This window comes from Gadus chalcogrammus, chromosome 20 (genome assembly GCF_026213295.1).
Source record: "Gadus chalcogrammus isolate NIFS_2021 chromosome 20, NIFS_Gcha_1.0, whole genome shotgun sequence".
NCBI lineage: Eukaryota > Metazoa > Chordata > Actinopteri > Gadiformes > Gadidae > Gadus > Gadus chalcogrammus.
The window spans coordinates 5,530,793-5,547,815 of record NC_079431.1 but is presented as its reverse complement, the minus strand read 5'-3'; the positions used below and the strand labels follow the sequence as shown (position 1 = coordinate 5,547,815).

General features: G+C 49.5%; 1 protein-coding gene across 1 annotated transcript in view; it reads right to left on the bottom strand.

The window, feature by feature from the left end:
- Nucleotides 1-676: 676 nt before the first annotated feature.
- The window catches only part of clybl (citrate lyase beta like), a 55,981-nt gene continuing 39,634 nt past the window's right edge, over nt 677-17,023 (bottom strand). Inside the window, exons 3-8 of the mRNA XM_056580053.1 lie at nt 16,711-16,899; nt 9,143-9,244; nt 7,810-7,903; nt 6,545-6,712; nt 2,310-2,434; nt 677-1,083 (exon numbers count right to left, since the gene is read on the bottom strand). Of these exons, the coding sequence (XP_056436028.1) occupies nt 991-1,083; nt 2,310-2,434; nt 6,545-6,712; nt 7,810-7,903; nt 9,143-9,244; nt 16,711-16,899 (771 nt within the window). The 3' untranslated portion in view covers nt 677-990. The remainder of the gene's footprint in view (nt 1,084-2,309; nt 2,435-6,544; nt 6,713-7,809; nt 7,904-9,142; nt 9,245-16,710; nt 16,900-17,023) is intronic.

Below are 17,023 nucleotides of genomic sequence, written 5' to 3'. Positions count from 1 at the left end.
AAACAAAAAAAAGGGATTGAAGAATCACAAACCATGAGCTGAACCTTGATGGCTAAAAAAATATATATATCCCCCCCCCCCCCGATAAAGGAAAAACAGTACAAAGCGCTGCTCTGCGATGAGAATGGGTGCATGTGCTAGGTTCATGTACTTTGTGGGTGCCCCTGGATACCCAGCGTCTGATGCCACACGTCTGCCAGTGGGCACGGCACGGGCACGCCACTGACACCCAAAGAGATGGGGGAGGCCCTCGCCAGAAAGCCAAAAACAAACAATCAAACGGCAACCGCCGACCCCGCGAGTGTTGGTGGAACGTGAATCACTGAGGCTTTCAACAGGACTTTGCTGTCGGGGAGGTCTGGGACTGGGCAGGGGGGGGGGGGGGCGTGGGTTGAGGGCTGGGTGGAGGTCTGGGGATGGGGGGGGGTGGGCAGGGAGGCCAGGGCCGGTGCTGAATGGATCAACACACAGTGGCTTGTTGTGTTTGTTTACCCTTTCGCCCCCAGCTGCCTGGGCCCCAGAGATGGCCGAGCATCAGTCATTGACCCGGGAGAGGGGGGGGGGGGGGGGGGGCACGTGGTCTCAATGCATATACACACACTGTAAAACACACACACACACAGAAGCACAAGCACACAGACGTTCGGAAACGTACACACAGACGCGCAAGAACAGAGGCTGTGGTATGTTGATTTATTTTTATTTACATTTTACAAGGTAGTAATCATCTCATGTCATTCAAACCTCAGTTAATTCTTCTAAATAAGTAATACAACAATTTACAATAAGCTTCACCAAACATTGCATCAGCTACCACAGAAGTGTCACTGTGCTTCCCATTCCATCACAAAACTTCTACAAACTATTTGCAACTTTGCAGGAGTCAGGATTTGGGGTCCAGGATTGGCTCAAGACTTGGGTTTCCCGTCTGACTCTGTAGCCTGGATGTTGGAGTTCTTCCACTCCCATGATGTGTGGAGGGTCTGAGGTTTACTTTGGTACAGTGGAGGACAAGGTCAGGATGTTCTGGGCCTGTTTCAGCGAGGGCATGTCAATCATGCTGCCACGGAAGGTGAAGGCTCCCTGGGGGAGAGAGAGAGAGAGAGAGGGAGAGAGAAAGGAAGAGAGATGGAGAGAGAAAGGAAGAGAGGGAGAGAGTGAGAGAGAGAGGAAGTGAAGGAGAGAATTTAGTATGGTCAATTAGAAAAGTAATCAAAGCATGCTCAAAACTATCGTCAATTGTTTTATTTCATCCAGAATTGCTCATTAACTCACAAATACATTAACACCAAAGAAGAGATTGCACATTGGTTCTACACCATGAGATTCCACACATCCACAGTCAGGCATAAAAAAGTTGCAACTGTCACATTTCAAAGACGACAGGTTCATCCCTGATTTCTGCCCACGACCCTAGAATTATAATTACAAATGTACACTCTCTCTCTCTCCCTCCCTCCCTCCCTCCCTCCCTCCCTTCCCCTGTGTGGCGGGGGGCGGGGTGAGGGTACCTGTCCCCCAGGCGATGTTTAGTGCACCGGAGCGGCCCAGGAAGGGGGACAGGTGTGGGCAGATTGCGCAATGACATCAGCACAGAACCAACAGCGCTCCGCACATAAAGATCCATCCATGCAATAAATTAGGAGCAATAATATCCTACATTTAATGGACCTGTCCGCCCCTCCCTCAAACTCACCGCCCCCACCCCACCCCTTATCTGATATGCTGTCTCCCACTGAGGTGTGTATTGTGTGTATTGTGTGTATTTTGTGTGTGTGTGTGTGTGTGTGTGTGTGTGTGTGTGTGTGTGTGTGTGTGTGTGTGTGTGTGTGTGTGTGTGTGTGTGTGTGTGTGATCTCTGGAAGGGGCAGAGGTGTGTAGTGTGTATGTGTGTGCGTGTGTGTCCTCTCTGGAGGGTCAGAGGTGAGTAAAGTGTGTGTTTGTGTGTGTTCCCTCTCGGTGCTATAGAGACACACAACAGATCTGTCCCTTGTGGAGGGCCGTAGCTAACACCACCGCACACTGGTACACGCAAACACACACAAACAAACACACATATAAAATACACATGCACAAAACACACACATACATCGCATGGCACCATCTTTTATGAATAAAATACAGAGTGAATCATTTGTAACGCCGAGGTTTTCTATTTATATCACATAAACACTAGTGACTTATGGGAAAATAAAAACAATAGAATAACATCTATTTTACATATCAGAGTGTAGAGCAAATGTGTGTGTGAAAGGGTGGAACGGGGGAGTGAGCAGCGTGTTCGAGGCTAAGGAGAACCTGTGCGGTACCTTTCCCTCCAGCTGGTGTTGCCCGAAGGCTTCCACGAGCGCCGTTGCCCACTGGACCCTCTCCTGGCTTGGGGAGAACTCCTCCTGAACAGCCTGGATCTGACCGGGGTGGATCACCTGCTTACCTGTACATAAACACACAGCGACCCCCAGCCCTTAGTCACACACACACAAACACACATAGACCCTCTTAAAAGGCACTGGAACTATGTAATCGCATAAACAAAAGCACCAGCTGGAGTGCTTTTAGTTTAGCCAATAGTGTCCCCAATGGATGGAATAAAGTACTCCATCAAATTTTACACACAGTGCATACTATAAACATATATAAAGAATACTATAACATATGAAAGTATGTGTTGAAATGGCACACACAGACACGGACACAGATGCACACACACACACACACACACACTGGTCTATGTGTCTTTCCATCGCTAACACAACGTTGTCTTCCACAGAGTTGTCCCCCCTGGTCCAGACTGAGAGGAAGGGGGAGGGGGCAGGGGTTGGTGTCCCCAGATGAAGCCGCCTTGCCCCCCTCCCCCCCTCCCCATGCCCCACCCACCCACAATCTGGGCGAACGCCACCGCCGTAATCCCTCGTGTACATCGGGAGGATCAAACTTGTAGCGTTGAAGTTGAGGATATGAAGTGTCTGGCGGGGGGGGGGGCGGGCCGCGATGTCATCACTTCAGGGCTAAGCTCTGTCCAGCCAGCCCCACCCCCCTCCTCCCCCCATTCAACAGGGCCTGGCGCCAGTGGGCTTTTTAACGCCGGGAGACAGAAATAAAAGGACAAAAAGAGAGGATGGGTAGTGTGAGGAAAATGAGGAGAAGAATGAGGCGAAGAGACCACCTATGTGCATATTGTGTGTGTGTGTGCGGCATTGTGTGTGTGTGTGTGTGTGTGTGTGTGTGTGTGTGTGTGTGTCTGTCTGTCTGTCTGTGTAGGTAGAAAGGTGTGCAGAGGGAAAAAAAGAACTGTTTTCCTCCTCCTACCTCTTCTATGTGCGGCAATTAAATGTTTCTACACTTTGATTTTGGGGTATGTGCATGCACGTGTCCACGTGTGGGCGCGTGTGTGTGTACTTGTGTGTGTGTGTGTGTGTGTGTGTGTGTGTGTGTGTGTGTGTGTGTGTGTGTGTGTGTGTGTGTGTGTGTGTCGACAGGAGAGTGACAGAGTAAGGAAAGCGTGCACGGTGACAGGGTGACTCAGGTGCCCTCGGTTACAACTCATTGGTTCCCCCAAAACGCATCCGTCATGCCCCCCAGCCAATCGCGGGCTGCCATGTGTTGCTGCCGTCTCATTGGAGGATTGCTATTTAGCAAAGTGCTCTCAGGCGGATGATGGGCAGGGCCCCTGGGACGGCAGAGAAATCTGCTCTCCAAAAGCAGAGAAATGTGTACCGTGACTCTGGGAAGCCGCCCTCTCCGCTTCCACTCGCGAGCAAAAGGCGGACAGTTCCGATTGGTGGTCAAACCCCCGGCACTGGCGGCTGACAGGTAAAACCTAAAATCCCCTGACATACTTTGACACTTCAAAGGCACAGGCAGGTCTCAGGGCGGGCGGCAGCGTGGTCCTTTGCTGAAATAAATCAAGAATGGTAAAAAAAAAAAGAAAGAAAAAGGAGCGGTATTTGTTACAGGGTTTACGGCTGGGTTTCCCCGGATCGATTGCTACAGTGTTGTTTATATATTTTTCATCCGGAGGGGCCTTTGAATGAGGGTGTGTGTGTGGGTGTGTGTGTGTGTGTGTGTGGGGGGGGGGTTTGTGTTGCTGTTAATGGCTGCCGTGCGTGGCTTAGGCAGTGCAGTGTCAAGGTCAATTCCATTTGAGGTGAAGGCTTTCTATGGGGCCGTATTATTTCTTAAGTACACTCTTGCTAGTAATAACACTAACTAAGATTATAGAGAGGGGGAGAGACGGAGAGAGCGAATAAAGAGAGAGAGAGAGAGAGAACGATAGAGCGAGGGGAGAGTGAGAGAGAGGCCAGGCCAGTAAGCCATTAATCCACAGACCTTTGAGTGGTTTCTGTTCCATATCAGTCAAACCTCTAATTTCACAAATGCACCGATTGTCTCTCTCTCTCTCTCTCTCTCTCTCTCGCTCGCTGCCGCGGTCAAGCCTTGCTAGACCGCTGTAATGACAGGTGCCCCTTTCACCTGTCTGCACTCGCAAAGGCAGCCTTATTATTACAATAATACGGAATAGCGCAGAAGGACATACAGCTAAAATATCACAGAATATTGTATTGTACAGCCTCTGTTTTTTTATATGCATCCAGGACCACATTTCATAGAATGTGTCATAGAATAGCAGGTTATTCTCAGAATATGGTGAAAACTGTATGGACTTGTCTTTTGGCCCCATCTGACGAGCATAACGTCGGACGGTAGAGACGAAAGAGGGAGCATTTGCCACTCAAGAGTGTGTGAGGGCTAACATTCAAGCCCTTCCAAAGAGTCACGTCGCTCCGTCAGTGTAATAGTAGATATCTCAGACACACGATTGACCGTACGCGGACAAACAAAGTGTGAAATAATTTAAAATGTCTTGAATTATATTCCGGGGGCGGACTGAAAAGTGTAGGTTTGATGGCGCCGATATGGCACGGAGGGGCATCTGAGGGTTCGGGAGGCAGGCCAGGTCACATGCGAGTGTTGTTGCCATGAGAGGCGCGCCGTTACACACTGATCTCACAACCAGACGGGGAGGGAAGAGCCCTCACTACTAAGCAAACGCTTTTCACTCTACACATGCTCTATGTGTGGAGTGTGTGTATGTGTGTGTGGGTGTGTGTGTCTGTGTGCGTAAGTGTACGTAAGTGTGCGTAAGTGTGTGCGTAAGTGTGTGTGCGTGCGTGTACTTCAACACCTACAGGGCGAGCAAGGATACGGCGTGCACAGGACACTTTCTGCAGTGACAACAGTTTTAAGTGTGACTGGTGACGTCGGTACGTGCGCTTATACGTTGTTATGTGAAGTCTGACAGACCGGGGATGGGGGTGGAATCGGTGCTGGGTTGCGCACATGGAATTACCGTCTTGGCGAATAAAACAGATAAAGCAGAGGCTCTTCTTCCTCTCCATTAGTTTCCCCTTCCTCTCTCCGGAGCGAAGCCCCACTAATGGCGATAATGTAACAACTGACCTATTAAATGAAGTCCTGCTGCTTCCCTGACATGGAACAAAAACAAAGCCCGGAATGGCAAAGAAACGACTAGTACTGATTTATAGCCGAGAAACAAGAAACACTATAATAGACGGATAACACCTCGGAGGGCAGAAGCTAGGAGTTGTGTCCGAGTTGTGTTCTGGCTGTGTGACTTGCAGCCGTTTGTTGATTTGAGTTTCTGGTTTTAGAAGCAAATGGCTCTCTGATTGATGAAAATGCCAGCGTAATGATAACGACTGCCTTGGAACCGCTGCCATATTTCTGGAATATCCACTTTGGAGTAGAAATTCCTGTCTCCTGCCGTCTGTTCATCTGTGGGGCACACACACACACACACGCGCACACGCACACACACACACACACACACACACACACACACACACACACACATTCTGAAAGCGTTGCCTGGCTACAGACACACACTGAGATCTGTTAAACTAAAAGCTAACATTTTATGCTAGCTTCACAATGACACAAACCCACACACACACACACACAATGCTTTTTCAAATTAAAACCATTTAGCAGTTCATTCATGTTGTGCAGAAAAGGAAAATGTCGGAATAGGCGGCTAGCATTTCACTTTACAGAGCCGCGTGATTCCACCTCTCTCCGTTCAGCAGAAGCCGACACTCAAAACGGATAAATATACACCACTATAACGCCGACAATAAAACCTTGCAGTGCTAATTCACAAAACAGTCAAGTGACAATGGTTTTTGTTTGTTTCATCTTTTCTTAAGACAGTAAATATACAAATAAACCAGCAGATCCTCAGTGATCAAAATCATCTAAATAGGTAGACTTATGATGAGCCCTGGACCTAGTGTGTGTGTGTGTGTGTGTGTGTGTGTGTGTGTGTGTGTGTGTGTGTGTGTGTGTGTGTGCGCATGTGTGTATGTGTGCTTGTGTGCGTGCATGGGGGCTTGCATGTGTGCGTGTGTGTACGTGTATGCGCGCATGTGTATCTGTACGCACGCATGTGCTTACGTGTGTGTGTGTGTGTGTGTGTGTGCGCTTACGTGTGTATGCGCATGTGCATGCGTGGGGGTGGGGTCACCTGTGAAGCCCATGAGAGCCCCCTCGCGGGCCTGCCGCCTCAGGCCGTCCGTGTCCTTGTAGTCGATGTAGACCAGGTCGATGGCCTGCAGGCCGAACGCCTTGCTGGTCGCCACCACCTTCTGCCGCACGTACAGCAGCTCCCGGGCGTCTTTGGTCCGAGTGGCGCCTGCCAGGGGACACGCCCACGCTTTGATTAGCGCCGCCCGGCCATTGATTATCGATCGGGAGATGAACCACTGGATCAATCGGGCCAGTTTGTCAGGATAAGCCACTTGAAACGGGCTACGGATAAATCCAAATTTAGCTGTTGATATTTACAATTTAAGGAATATTAAATCCTAAATATTAAGAATATGTGAGCAATTCGTTTTTAAGTAACAGTAAATTCTCCCTGGTACTGTTGGGTGTCCATTGTGTTTTTTTCTGCGAGTGTTTCAAGAGGTATCACCGTGCACTGATCTACATACGCGGTCCGGGGAGGAGACTGATTACCTTGTCCATAATCAATGGTGTGTTCTAATCGTGTGTTAGTGCGTGCGCTAAGCAGCCGCCTCTGGGGACGTCATTATGCGATCGCGGCGTCGCTGACTGTGCTTAACGTTGCAATCAAAGCGAGGCCAAGATCCCGCGCCGGCTAACTTTAAGATGACTGTTATTGCGCTAATGCGTGTTATTATGTTGATGATTCCAACACTGGTAAGGCTGATTATGATCCCTCAGATGCAATGACTTTATCTACGGCTAAAGAGAATATCTATGGTGGCTTTCGTCAGTTGTTATAAATTCATGTCGAAAGACTTTGTTTAAATATTCACAGACTAGTCGAGTTCTCGTTCATACCGCCCACTATGAAAATGACTCAATAGTCATGTAGAACAGGATTGATGTTTTTTGTGCAGAGATGTAAAATCTCTCATCACCAAAACACCAAAAGCCTTGAACAGCTGAATATGAAACTATTTCCCAGCTCATTTGCTTTAGTAGTTTTATTGAAATCACCACATTACCCCAAAGAGGCCGTCTCTCTCTACCTGATGTGTAAACGCATTATAGAGTCCAGGCTACTGGTTTTGACTCTCAGTCAAAAGGTTCTGGGTTCGATACCCCCAGTCTACCTGCTTGGCCTAGTTGTGCAACATACATTGCCCATACCTTCACCTGAATGCCCTGCACCTTTTTTCAGGGCAGTTCCCCCCTGGATAAATGCATCTCCTAAATGGTGAATCGTGATCATAGTGAAGGGCGCTTGTGGGGAGTGTCTACCTATACTGGCGCAGAAGTCATCAGAACCAAAGACAACCCCATCGTGATGAAGACCGGCACTGGGGGCCAGCCGACGAACCTCTTCACACACCTCCTGTTTACACACACAAACGCACACACAAGCGCGCACAACGGACAGGTTAGACAGTGTAAATAGGAAACGTACATCTGTGAGTTGTAAGTGTATCTTATGTATGTATGTACTTATGGATGTATGGCATAGATACATAAACACATGCCTATATGCAACCAAACACTCTGCATGTCCAAAGTGAAGGCAACGCTTCAGTTTGACATTTTTCGTTGGTCTACTCTGCAGACAATCGATTGGGAGTGCTGTGAGGGGTGGTTCTATCCAGAGAGCCAAATGATAGGTATGCCACGACGTTGGCAAGCAGAGAGAAAGCCAAAACACGGCTGGAAATGTGATGTTGCGCTTTGAACAACAAAAGGACAATAGGCCGGTGTCCAAATCAACCGCTCGCTGGGACAGGCTTTATTTCACTGGAGCTCGTGTCCTATGGTTCTGTCTGGGGCGAAGCGCTCACACACACACACACACACACACACACACACACACACACACACACACACACACACACACACACACACACACACACACACACACACACACACACACACACACACACACACACACACACATTGAAAAAAATAAAGAAAAAGACAAATAAAACGATCTAGGACCACGTGTCTTGCCCAAAATCAGACCAACCCTGGCCCTCTTCCCCCTGCGTGGCTGAAGGTCACTCTGTTACCAGACTCTCATGTCGGCCAAAATGTGATTAAAACCCTGTCCCATGTGATACTGAACCTTGGTCTAATTAAAACATGTCACGAGAGAGAGAGAGAGAGAGAGAGAGAGAGAGAGAGAGAGAGAGAGAGAGAGAGAGAGAGAGAGAGAGAGAGAGAGAGAGAGAGAGAGAGAGAAAGAAAGGGAGAGAAGCATGGGCAGAAAAGAGAGAAGGAGAGAGAGAGGGAGGGAAGGAGAGAGAGAGGGAGGGAGGGAGGGAGGGATGGAGGGAAGGAGTGGGAGGCATGGGCAGAAAAGCGAGAGAGAAAGAGGTGGAGGGAGGGAGTGGGAGACATGGGCAGAAGAGAGAGAGAGAGAGAGAGAGTCTTTCAAACATTTTGAAAGACTGTCACAATACATTCGATCCCTCTCATCTTGTGCTCTGGACGCACGCGGAGCCTCACACGCCAATGCCGCCTCTTTCTTCCAAAGGGAACGGGACACAAACAAACAACCAGGAGAATGTGCTGAGCGAGGCAGTTTGCGTTGAGGGGGGGCGGGGGTTGCGTTTTATCTTTTTACCTTAAAGTAGAGCAGACCCACAGCGGTCTCCACGAAGGTGACCAGGCGAATCGGCTCCGTCAGCGGCCGTCCTTTCAAGTGGCTCCGGAACCTGTCGACAAACTGAAAATGCGACGGCAATCGCCGCGGCGACAGAGATGTTGTTATCTGGGAGCCACCGATACAAAGACAATTTATTTTAAATAATTGAATACAAGACGTGGAAACCCGTCCAGCGTAATTAGCCAGAATATGTATTATTTTTAACTGTGTACACACACCTTGAGTTTGTTAAAGAGAGCTTTCTATTCGGTTAAACTGTCAAATCGTTACAGGGGCAAGGCGTTGTGTGGGGGTGCTTTCGCAGGTGTTTTTCAAAGTGTGAGCTTTGCGTGATTAAACCCGTTTCTATAGACTCTGTAGCCGCCAAAATAGCGGAAATATTGTACACAACAAAGGCGGAACACCAAGGAGGAAACGATATCCTGTACCTCACTGATGACATGTGGGATCCCTGGCTGAGCACAGCCATTTATGTGTTGCCAACTAATATGAATGCAAAACAAACACACACAGGAAAAACAGACTGAGATATCAAACTGTGTGTGTCAAAGCAAATTGTCAGGTGGGTAAAAGGAGACATTTTCTCCTAAGAAAACTAGTTTTTTTTCTCTCTCTCTCTCTCTCCCACTCTCTCTCTATCTCTCTCTCTCTCTCTGCACATAAATCTTGACACCTCTATTACCGGTTTCGTCCGTTTTTAGTCTTTTGCCAGAAAGCAATCGGGAGCGTTTCTTCTCTCGGTTTCGGAGCATAACGAGAGCGGCTGTGGGAGGGACGCGAGCCGAGCGAGGAGAGGAATAATGTCTCCTTCGACGCCAGGGGTTCCCCTACCGCCGCCCCCCCCCCCCCCCCCCCCCCCCCCCCCCCCCCCCCCCCACCCGTCTGAAGTCGATGTGCCACCTTCTCTCCTGAGGTACTGAGAAGCTACAGTGTCCCCAGAGATACACCATGGAACACACACACACACTGGGTATACCGACACAAACCCACACACATACACAATGACACACACACAAACACACATTGGGTATAGAGACACATACCCACACTGATACAAAATGACACACACACACACACACTTGGTATACAAACACAAACCCAGACGCATACCCAATGACACACACACACACACACACCGGGTATAAAGACACAAACCCACACGCATACACAATGACAAACGCACACACTGGGCATGCAAACACAAACCCAGACGCATACCCACTTTCACACGCACACACACCAAGACGCAGAGCCACTGACACACAGACACACAGATACAAACGCACATATTCAAAGAGACTCTAAGACACACTCAAAGACTCTCCCGTCCCCAACCCCGCACACACCAGATACTCGCACACACACATAAACATACACACCGACACGCAAACCTTAAAAGAAAAGAGCGGAGGAAACGCGATTTGGAATGTTTTTCCGAGCGCGATACCACTCCTACATTATTCTATTTTTTGCAGCCCCCCCCCCCCACCGCCCCCACGGTGTCAGGGAGCAGGGAAGAGATGGGAGCAACAATCAGAGTGTGATATGACACTTTGCCGAGGCGTTTATGCCGCGCGGGTCCTGCTAATAGTGCGGGCTCACCTAAGAAGGGCTTTAGAACCGAGTTTAGGCCTTTGAAGACCAAAGAGCTGCGATTCCTTTCCAGCAGACCGCTTCACAGCCAGCCCTGGACTGCCAGTGGGGGAGCCAAAATTCCAAAATCCATCATCTGGAAACACACAAAAGCCCCCTCGCTCAGATATTTCCTTTCAAAGACCGGTTCCCCGGAAAAAAAGCAAAAAGGGAGGGGAAATAGAAAAAGAAGAGAGAGAGAAGAAAAAGAAGGGGCAGGGGTTCTCAGCTCCCGAGCACAAAATGTCTAAATCCATGTTCCCTCTTTTTCTTCTTCTCCTTTTCCTTGTCCTCTCTTTCACTGGTCAAGAAGAAAAAAAACAGGTATAGAGAAGCTCAGGTAAGGCGCCCCCGATCTTTGGGGGGTCTTCTTTTTTTGTTTCAAGGCCCGACCAGAGTAGCCCCCCAAACGGCCGCACTCATGCCACACTTGTTCTCCGCTCAAAGGGCCCGGCCACGCCATTGAGGGATTTAGAGAAAAAAAAAGAAAAGAAAAGAGAATCGGGCCAATTTTAATCATCTCCCCATTCAATCTCAGTTGGATAAATCATATCTGAGAGATTTGCATAAACACAAACCATCAAAGACTTTTCATCTTCAAAGAGGTTTTCAAGACCCAATAGGCTTTGTACTGTAATCATCTGAGGTCACAACCCCACAGGAGCATGGCTGCTATGGCAACATAGAAACCAACGCTGGGGGGGGGTTTAGCATAATAACCCCCCTGCCCAACAAAAAAAAAAAGAACAGGTGAAAAGGGGGAGGAGAAGCGAGAGAGAGGGCCCGAGCAACGAGGGGATGGGCGAGGGAGGGGGAGAAAACCATGATTTATTTTGCCGGTCAAGTCCGTCAAGGGGGACGGCGTACATTTGGCGACGACATTCTCCCTCGATCGTACACAGCGCGTGTTAGCGTAGCGCGCCCCCTCTCCAGGAACCCTCGCGCAGAACAACAAATCTATCAGCGGCCCTGCCTTGAACATGGGCCGAAGAAAATGAAAGAGACGACGATAGAAACGAATGACAGCTCTCCCGCGCTAGCGGCGGGCGGCGGCTGTGGGGCCCCGGCAACACCTCTGATTACATGTTTACGTGCTCCCGGCGTACCCTGCGCTTCAGCCCGTAATGGGCTTGAAGGGCCCGATTCACGCCGCAAGGAAAGGCGTGGCGGGCGCTCGCTCATTCTTCCGTCTTGTTCCAGAGAAGAGGCGGCCATTAGCCGCCAACAGCTCTCCGTCCTGAGGACCCCCTCCCCCTCTTCCCTCACCCCCCCCCCCCCCCCTTTCAATGGCGGTGCTCACTATTAGCCACAACACAAAAAATAACCCACCGCATCAGTGGCCATTAGAGGAGGCCTGGCTGTAGAGACACAAGACCGGCAAGGAACGTACTTCCTGATCACAAGAAGAGGGGAGGGGGGGGAGGAGGGGGGAGGGGGGGGAGACAAGAGCTGTAGAAAGAAGGGCTATAGTTGTAGCGGGACAAGTTTCAATTAATTTTCTTCAAAAGGGGGGGTTTGGGGGGGGGGGGGGGGGGGAGGGGTGCAGATTAAATGTTTCCGGCCTGCTGAAGTGTTCATTTCACAGAGGGAAGCTCCCGAAAGAGACGAGGGAGGGAGGGAGGGAGGGGGAAGAGGGAGGGGGGGGGGGGGGCGGGGGGGGAGTGGGACAAGAGGAGGAAGAGGAGGGGGAGGAGTAGGAGGAGGAGGAGTAGGAGGAGGTGAACAGGAGAGGAGCACCGGGCGGCCATTCTTCGGGTCCCGGTGCACAACCAAATAGTGTGGCGAGCAAAGAATGTGCACGGCTCCGAATTTGTGTGAGAATTGTGGGCGGACAAAGGGAGGGAGTTACGCCTGTTATAGCCCAATAAGGCCTGTCAGTCACACCAGGGCCGGGGGGACGGGGCCCCGGCGAAGCCAAAGACCGCCACACAAAGGGGAACAAGTAAGTCCATCTTTTAGCAACAAATCACTCTGGAGGTTCCAGTGCTAATATCAATAAAAAGAGGAGGAAAATAAACAAGAGGTGGGATTTACTGCCCCTGCCGCCGCCGTCTGTCCGTGAGGAGGGACGGGGAGGAGAGAGGGGACACGGAGAGCTTACGACGTGAAGGCAGCGTCGGACCCACGAATAAACAAACAAACAAGAGAAAGGGACACAAAAGAGGATGCAATCGACATGTGATCACACGCACAAAAACACACATGTATATATATATACATATATATATATATATAACAACATATATTATTTATATACATGATTCATCCCTAGCTCATTGGTTTACATTAGGGATGTCCCGATCCGATATTTGGATCGGATCGGCCGCCGATATTAGCAAAAAAATGCATATCGGTATCGGATCGGCCTGCACGGGAAAATCCCGATCCGGACTCCCGATCCAGTTTGTTTTCAAAACTCCGGTCCGTGTTTTTCGAGCGCACCAATGTAGGTAATCCATTCCAGTTTTTTTCAGCTTTTCCCCCTAAATCCGGTCCGCGTTGTTCAGCACACCTAGCGCACACCTAGTGTTGGCTTTTTAAGCCTTGGTTTACACTCTAGTTGTTCAAGAGCAGAGCACTGATGCCAATTCAGTGTGTGTGTGTGGTAATTTGAATATTTTCTACTCAGGTTTTGTGTGTGTTGCTTTTATATATAATGTTATATTGTTTACAATATTGTTTACACTCTTGTTGTTCAAGAACAGAGCACTGATGCCAATTCAGTGTGTGTGTGGTAATTTGACTATATATTATTTTGTCTATTTTGTGTTTATTTAACCCTGAATAAACAGGTCAGCTTCTCATTACCAACTATTGTGGATTATTCAAACTAACCTAATTAAGTTGGCTAGTTGTTCTTAAGAGTAAAACCCTTTTCAACATGAGTAGTACAACAAAATAAGTAAATATCTTTAATCTTTAATACATGCTAGGATCGGCCGGTATCGGTATCGGCCGATGCTAAAAGCTACAATATCGGTATCGGATCGGAAGTGCAAAAAGCTGGATCGGGACATCCCTAGTTTACATACTTATCTTACATTGTATTAAATGTTGTCTTTAAAACTTTCATACATTTGTTCCTTCTTCCACACACACACACACACACACACACACACACACACACACACACACACACACACACACACACACACACACACACACACACACACACACACACACACACACACACACACACACACTATCTCTCTCTCTCTCTGCAGGTCTATGACTGCAAAATAATAACATGTTGTTCCACAGCATTTACCAGTTGTCCAAACTAGCTTGATGTGGGCCAAAACACGAGATTGTGAACACTTCTCTCGATGACTTCCTCCAAGGCCTTTATTTCCCCGCAAAACCCAGCTCACAAGACGTGTTTTGTGCAACGAGAAAGGGAACGAAGGAAGAAAAGGCTGAGTGAAAGGGAGAGAATCTGTGAACACCTGTCAGCAATTATAGTGGGAAGAAAAGAAAGAAAGCAGGAAATAGACGTGTTCTAATTAAAACCACTAGTTAAACACTTCCTGCTTCTGGTCCCGAGACCCTGTATGCCCCGTTTGTGTCTACGCACTAGAGTGTGGGGTGTGTGTGTAAAAGAGTGAAAGAGAGAGAGACCAAGAGGGAGAGACAGAGAGAGAGAGAGAGAGAGAGAGAGAGAGAGAGAGAGAGAGAGAGAGAGAGAGAGAGAGAGAGAGAGAGAGAGAGAGAGAGAGAGAGAGAGAGAGAGAGAGAGAGAGAGAGAGAGAGAGAGAGAGAGAGAAATGGGGGGTGGGATTTGGTTTAAGAAAATTCTGTTTGTTTGTGTGTATGCATGCACATAACAGAGGGCATAGGCCTGACTGGATGCCCGCCCCTCCACCCCCCCCCCCCCTTTCTTAGACTCCTCTTAAAACCTCTTCTTCACCCCCCCTCCCCCCCCCCCCCCTCCTCAAGAGCTTCCGTTTGCTGTGATGTTGGGAATTTAAGGCCGTCAGCCAGACGTTAAACACAGAAATGTAAACACAACCCACATAAAGAAACATTCTCGTCTTCCTAATGCGAGGATCCGAGGGAGAGGGGGAGAGCGTGAGAAAACAAAAGAGAGGGAGAGAGAGCCACAGATGAATAGCAAAAGAATGAGAGAGAGAGAGAGAGAGAGAGAGAGAGAGAGAGAGAGAGAGAGAGAGAGAGAGAGAGAGAGAGAGAGAGAGAGAGAGAGAGAGAGAGAGAGAGAGAGAGGAGAAAGTGGGTCTTCACTAGTTGGGTGGAGCGTCCCATATGGAGCCGATCAAAGCCTGGGCATGCGTTAATGATGTCACTGTCTCCTGAAGGCCCCCCTGTATAGAGAGCCAGGGGGACGGTCAGAAACACTGGGAACCTTTTCATTTAGGTTTGTCAGTCACCTGGTGGACTGCACTACCTCTGGGTCATGTTTGGACTATACAGTCTTGAGAAAATGTGTGATCCATTTTTCGTACAGTAAATACACATGATTTGCAGTGAGTACAGATGCATGCCATTTTGGTGTGGGTTTCTATCAAAGATGCCTACAGGTAGGCTACACACACTCATGATGAGCAACACACCCCTGTCGCGCATCAAAGGCAACTTCCAGAACAAGAACTTTGGATACCAAAGAAAATATGCGTGTACAAATATTATTCCACTACCGTCGTGTGACTGTAAATAGGCCTTAGCTCTGGGATCCTCGCCGCGGTCCGTATCCATCAAGTTTAATGTTGCTTATCGTTGACATCTGAGAAACAGAGGTCACTTTGAATGAATGCGCCGATGTTTGGACAAACGGCGGGCGTTCTGCCAACGCATTGAACAAAAGTCAGCGACAATGTCCCGCCGAACACAGCAACGCAGCGCTCTCGGCCTGTGAGACGCCGGCGATACGATCCAGGCATCTACTGGTCCCGAGGTCAACGCTGGTAGGGAGCCTGTTGGGAAACGTCAGGCTACAGCGACCCGTCAACCGTCCGGCGGCTCATGTGCACGAGTGCCATCTGCCTCTTGGACCCGGGCCAAGAGAAACAGGGGCTTCTTTCTCCGATCTGCCACGGGAATTAATTCCCGTTTTAAACTGCTATGATATGGAAAAGTTTGTTATGACTGCTTTGAAGTCTCCCCCATCGGGGTCTCTGGTGCGTTTTTCCTGCAGCAGTTACGGAACGCGAGAGCTGGGCTGTGCGTTCTCCTCTAAAAGCAACCAGAGCAAAGGAGGTCTCATGGATCTTTTTTGGGGTTGTGTTTTGCTTTGTGAAGCATAAGGCGGTTTTACTGCGGATCTCCTCTGGGGGGGGGGGGGGGGGGGGGGGGTGATCAAGAGGGCTGCTTCTGTAGCGGCGCAGTCCCATCATACTCTGATACTGCTTTGACATCTCACTCGGGACACATCCGCGTGGCCGAACCGTATGAGGTGGATTCATTACATGAGACACCTCGTCAAACTGCTTCGTCGCTCAGGAGGGTCTTACGACACGAAGGTTGCCGGTTCGAGCCCAGGTTGCTCCTATAGCAGAGTGTTGCGGTTTCTTCGAGCAAATGTACTATATTGTCAGTCGCTTCGGATAAAATCATCTGCAAACTGTCCCTAAATGTTTAGTAAATGTTACAATGTCCTAACCGTTACTCCTCTGGATGAGCTGCCTGCTCCCTTGCATGGTCGACACGTGTATGAATGCAATTATGAACGCACTGATTGTGAAGCACTCTTGAGTAGCCACAGGTTAGAAAAGCACTATAGCAATTATAGAGGCTAGTTGAAGGGAGACTCTGCTTGTATCCGTGCTACGCTAATGCATACACCACTCAGGTTCGGCATCCGTTGTGACTCCACAGCATCGCCCCATTATAACACTGTTTGGGACGAGGGGGGGGGGGGGGGGGGGGGGGGGGGGACTCACCCACTGCACCTCCTCCACGCCCTCCACCTTGGGCAGCATGAGGGCAGTGGGCAGGGCCTCGGCCCCCAGGATGACCCGCAGGTCCTCCTCCGCCAGGCCGCTGGACACCGAGTTGACCCGCACGCACTTCTCCGTCCTGCCCAGGTCCAGCTCGCCCAGCGCGGCCGCGATCGTCTCCCTGGCCTCCGACTGTAGACGCAACGCACACGCACATAGACAAACACACACACACACACACACACGCAAACACACACACACGCACACAAGGACGTTTTTTTTTTTTTTTGCAAATGACCACGGGCAGGAATCGAAC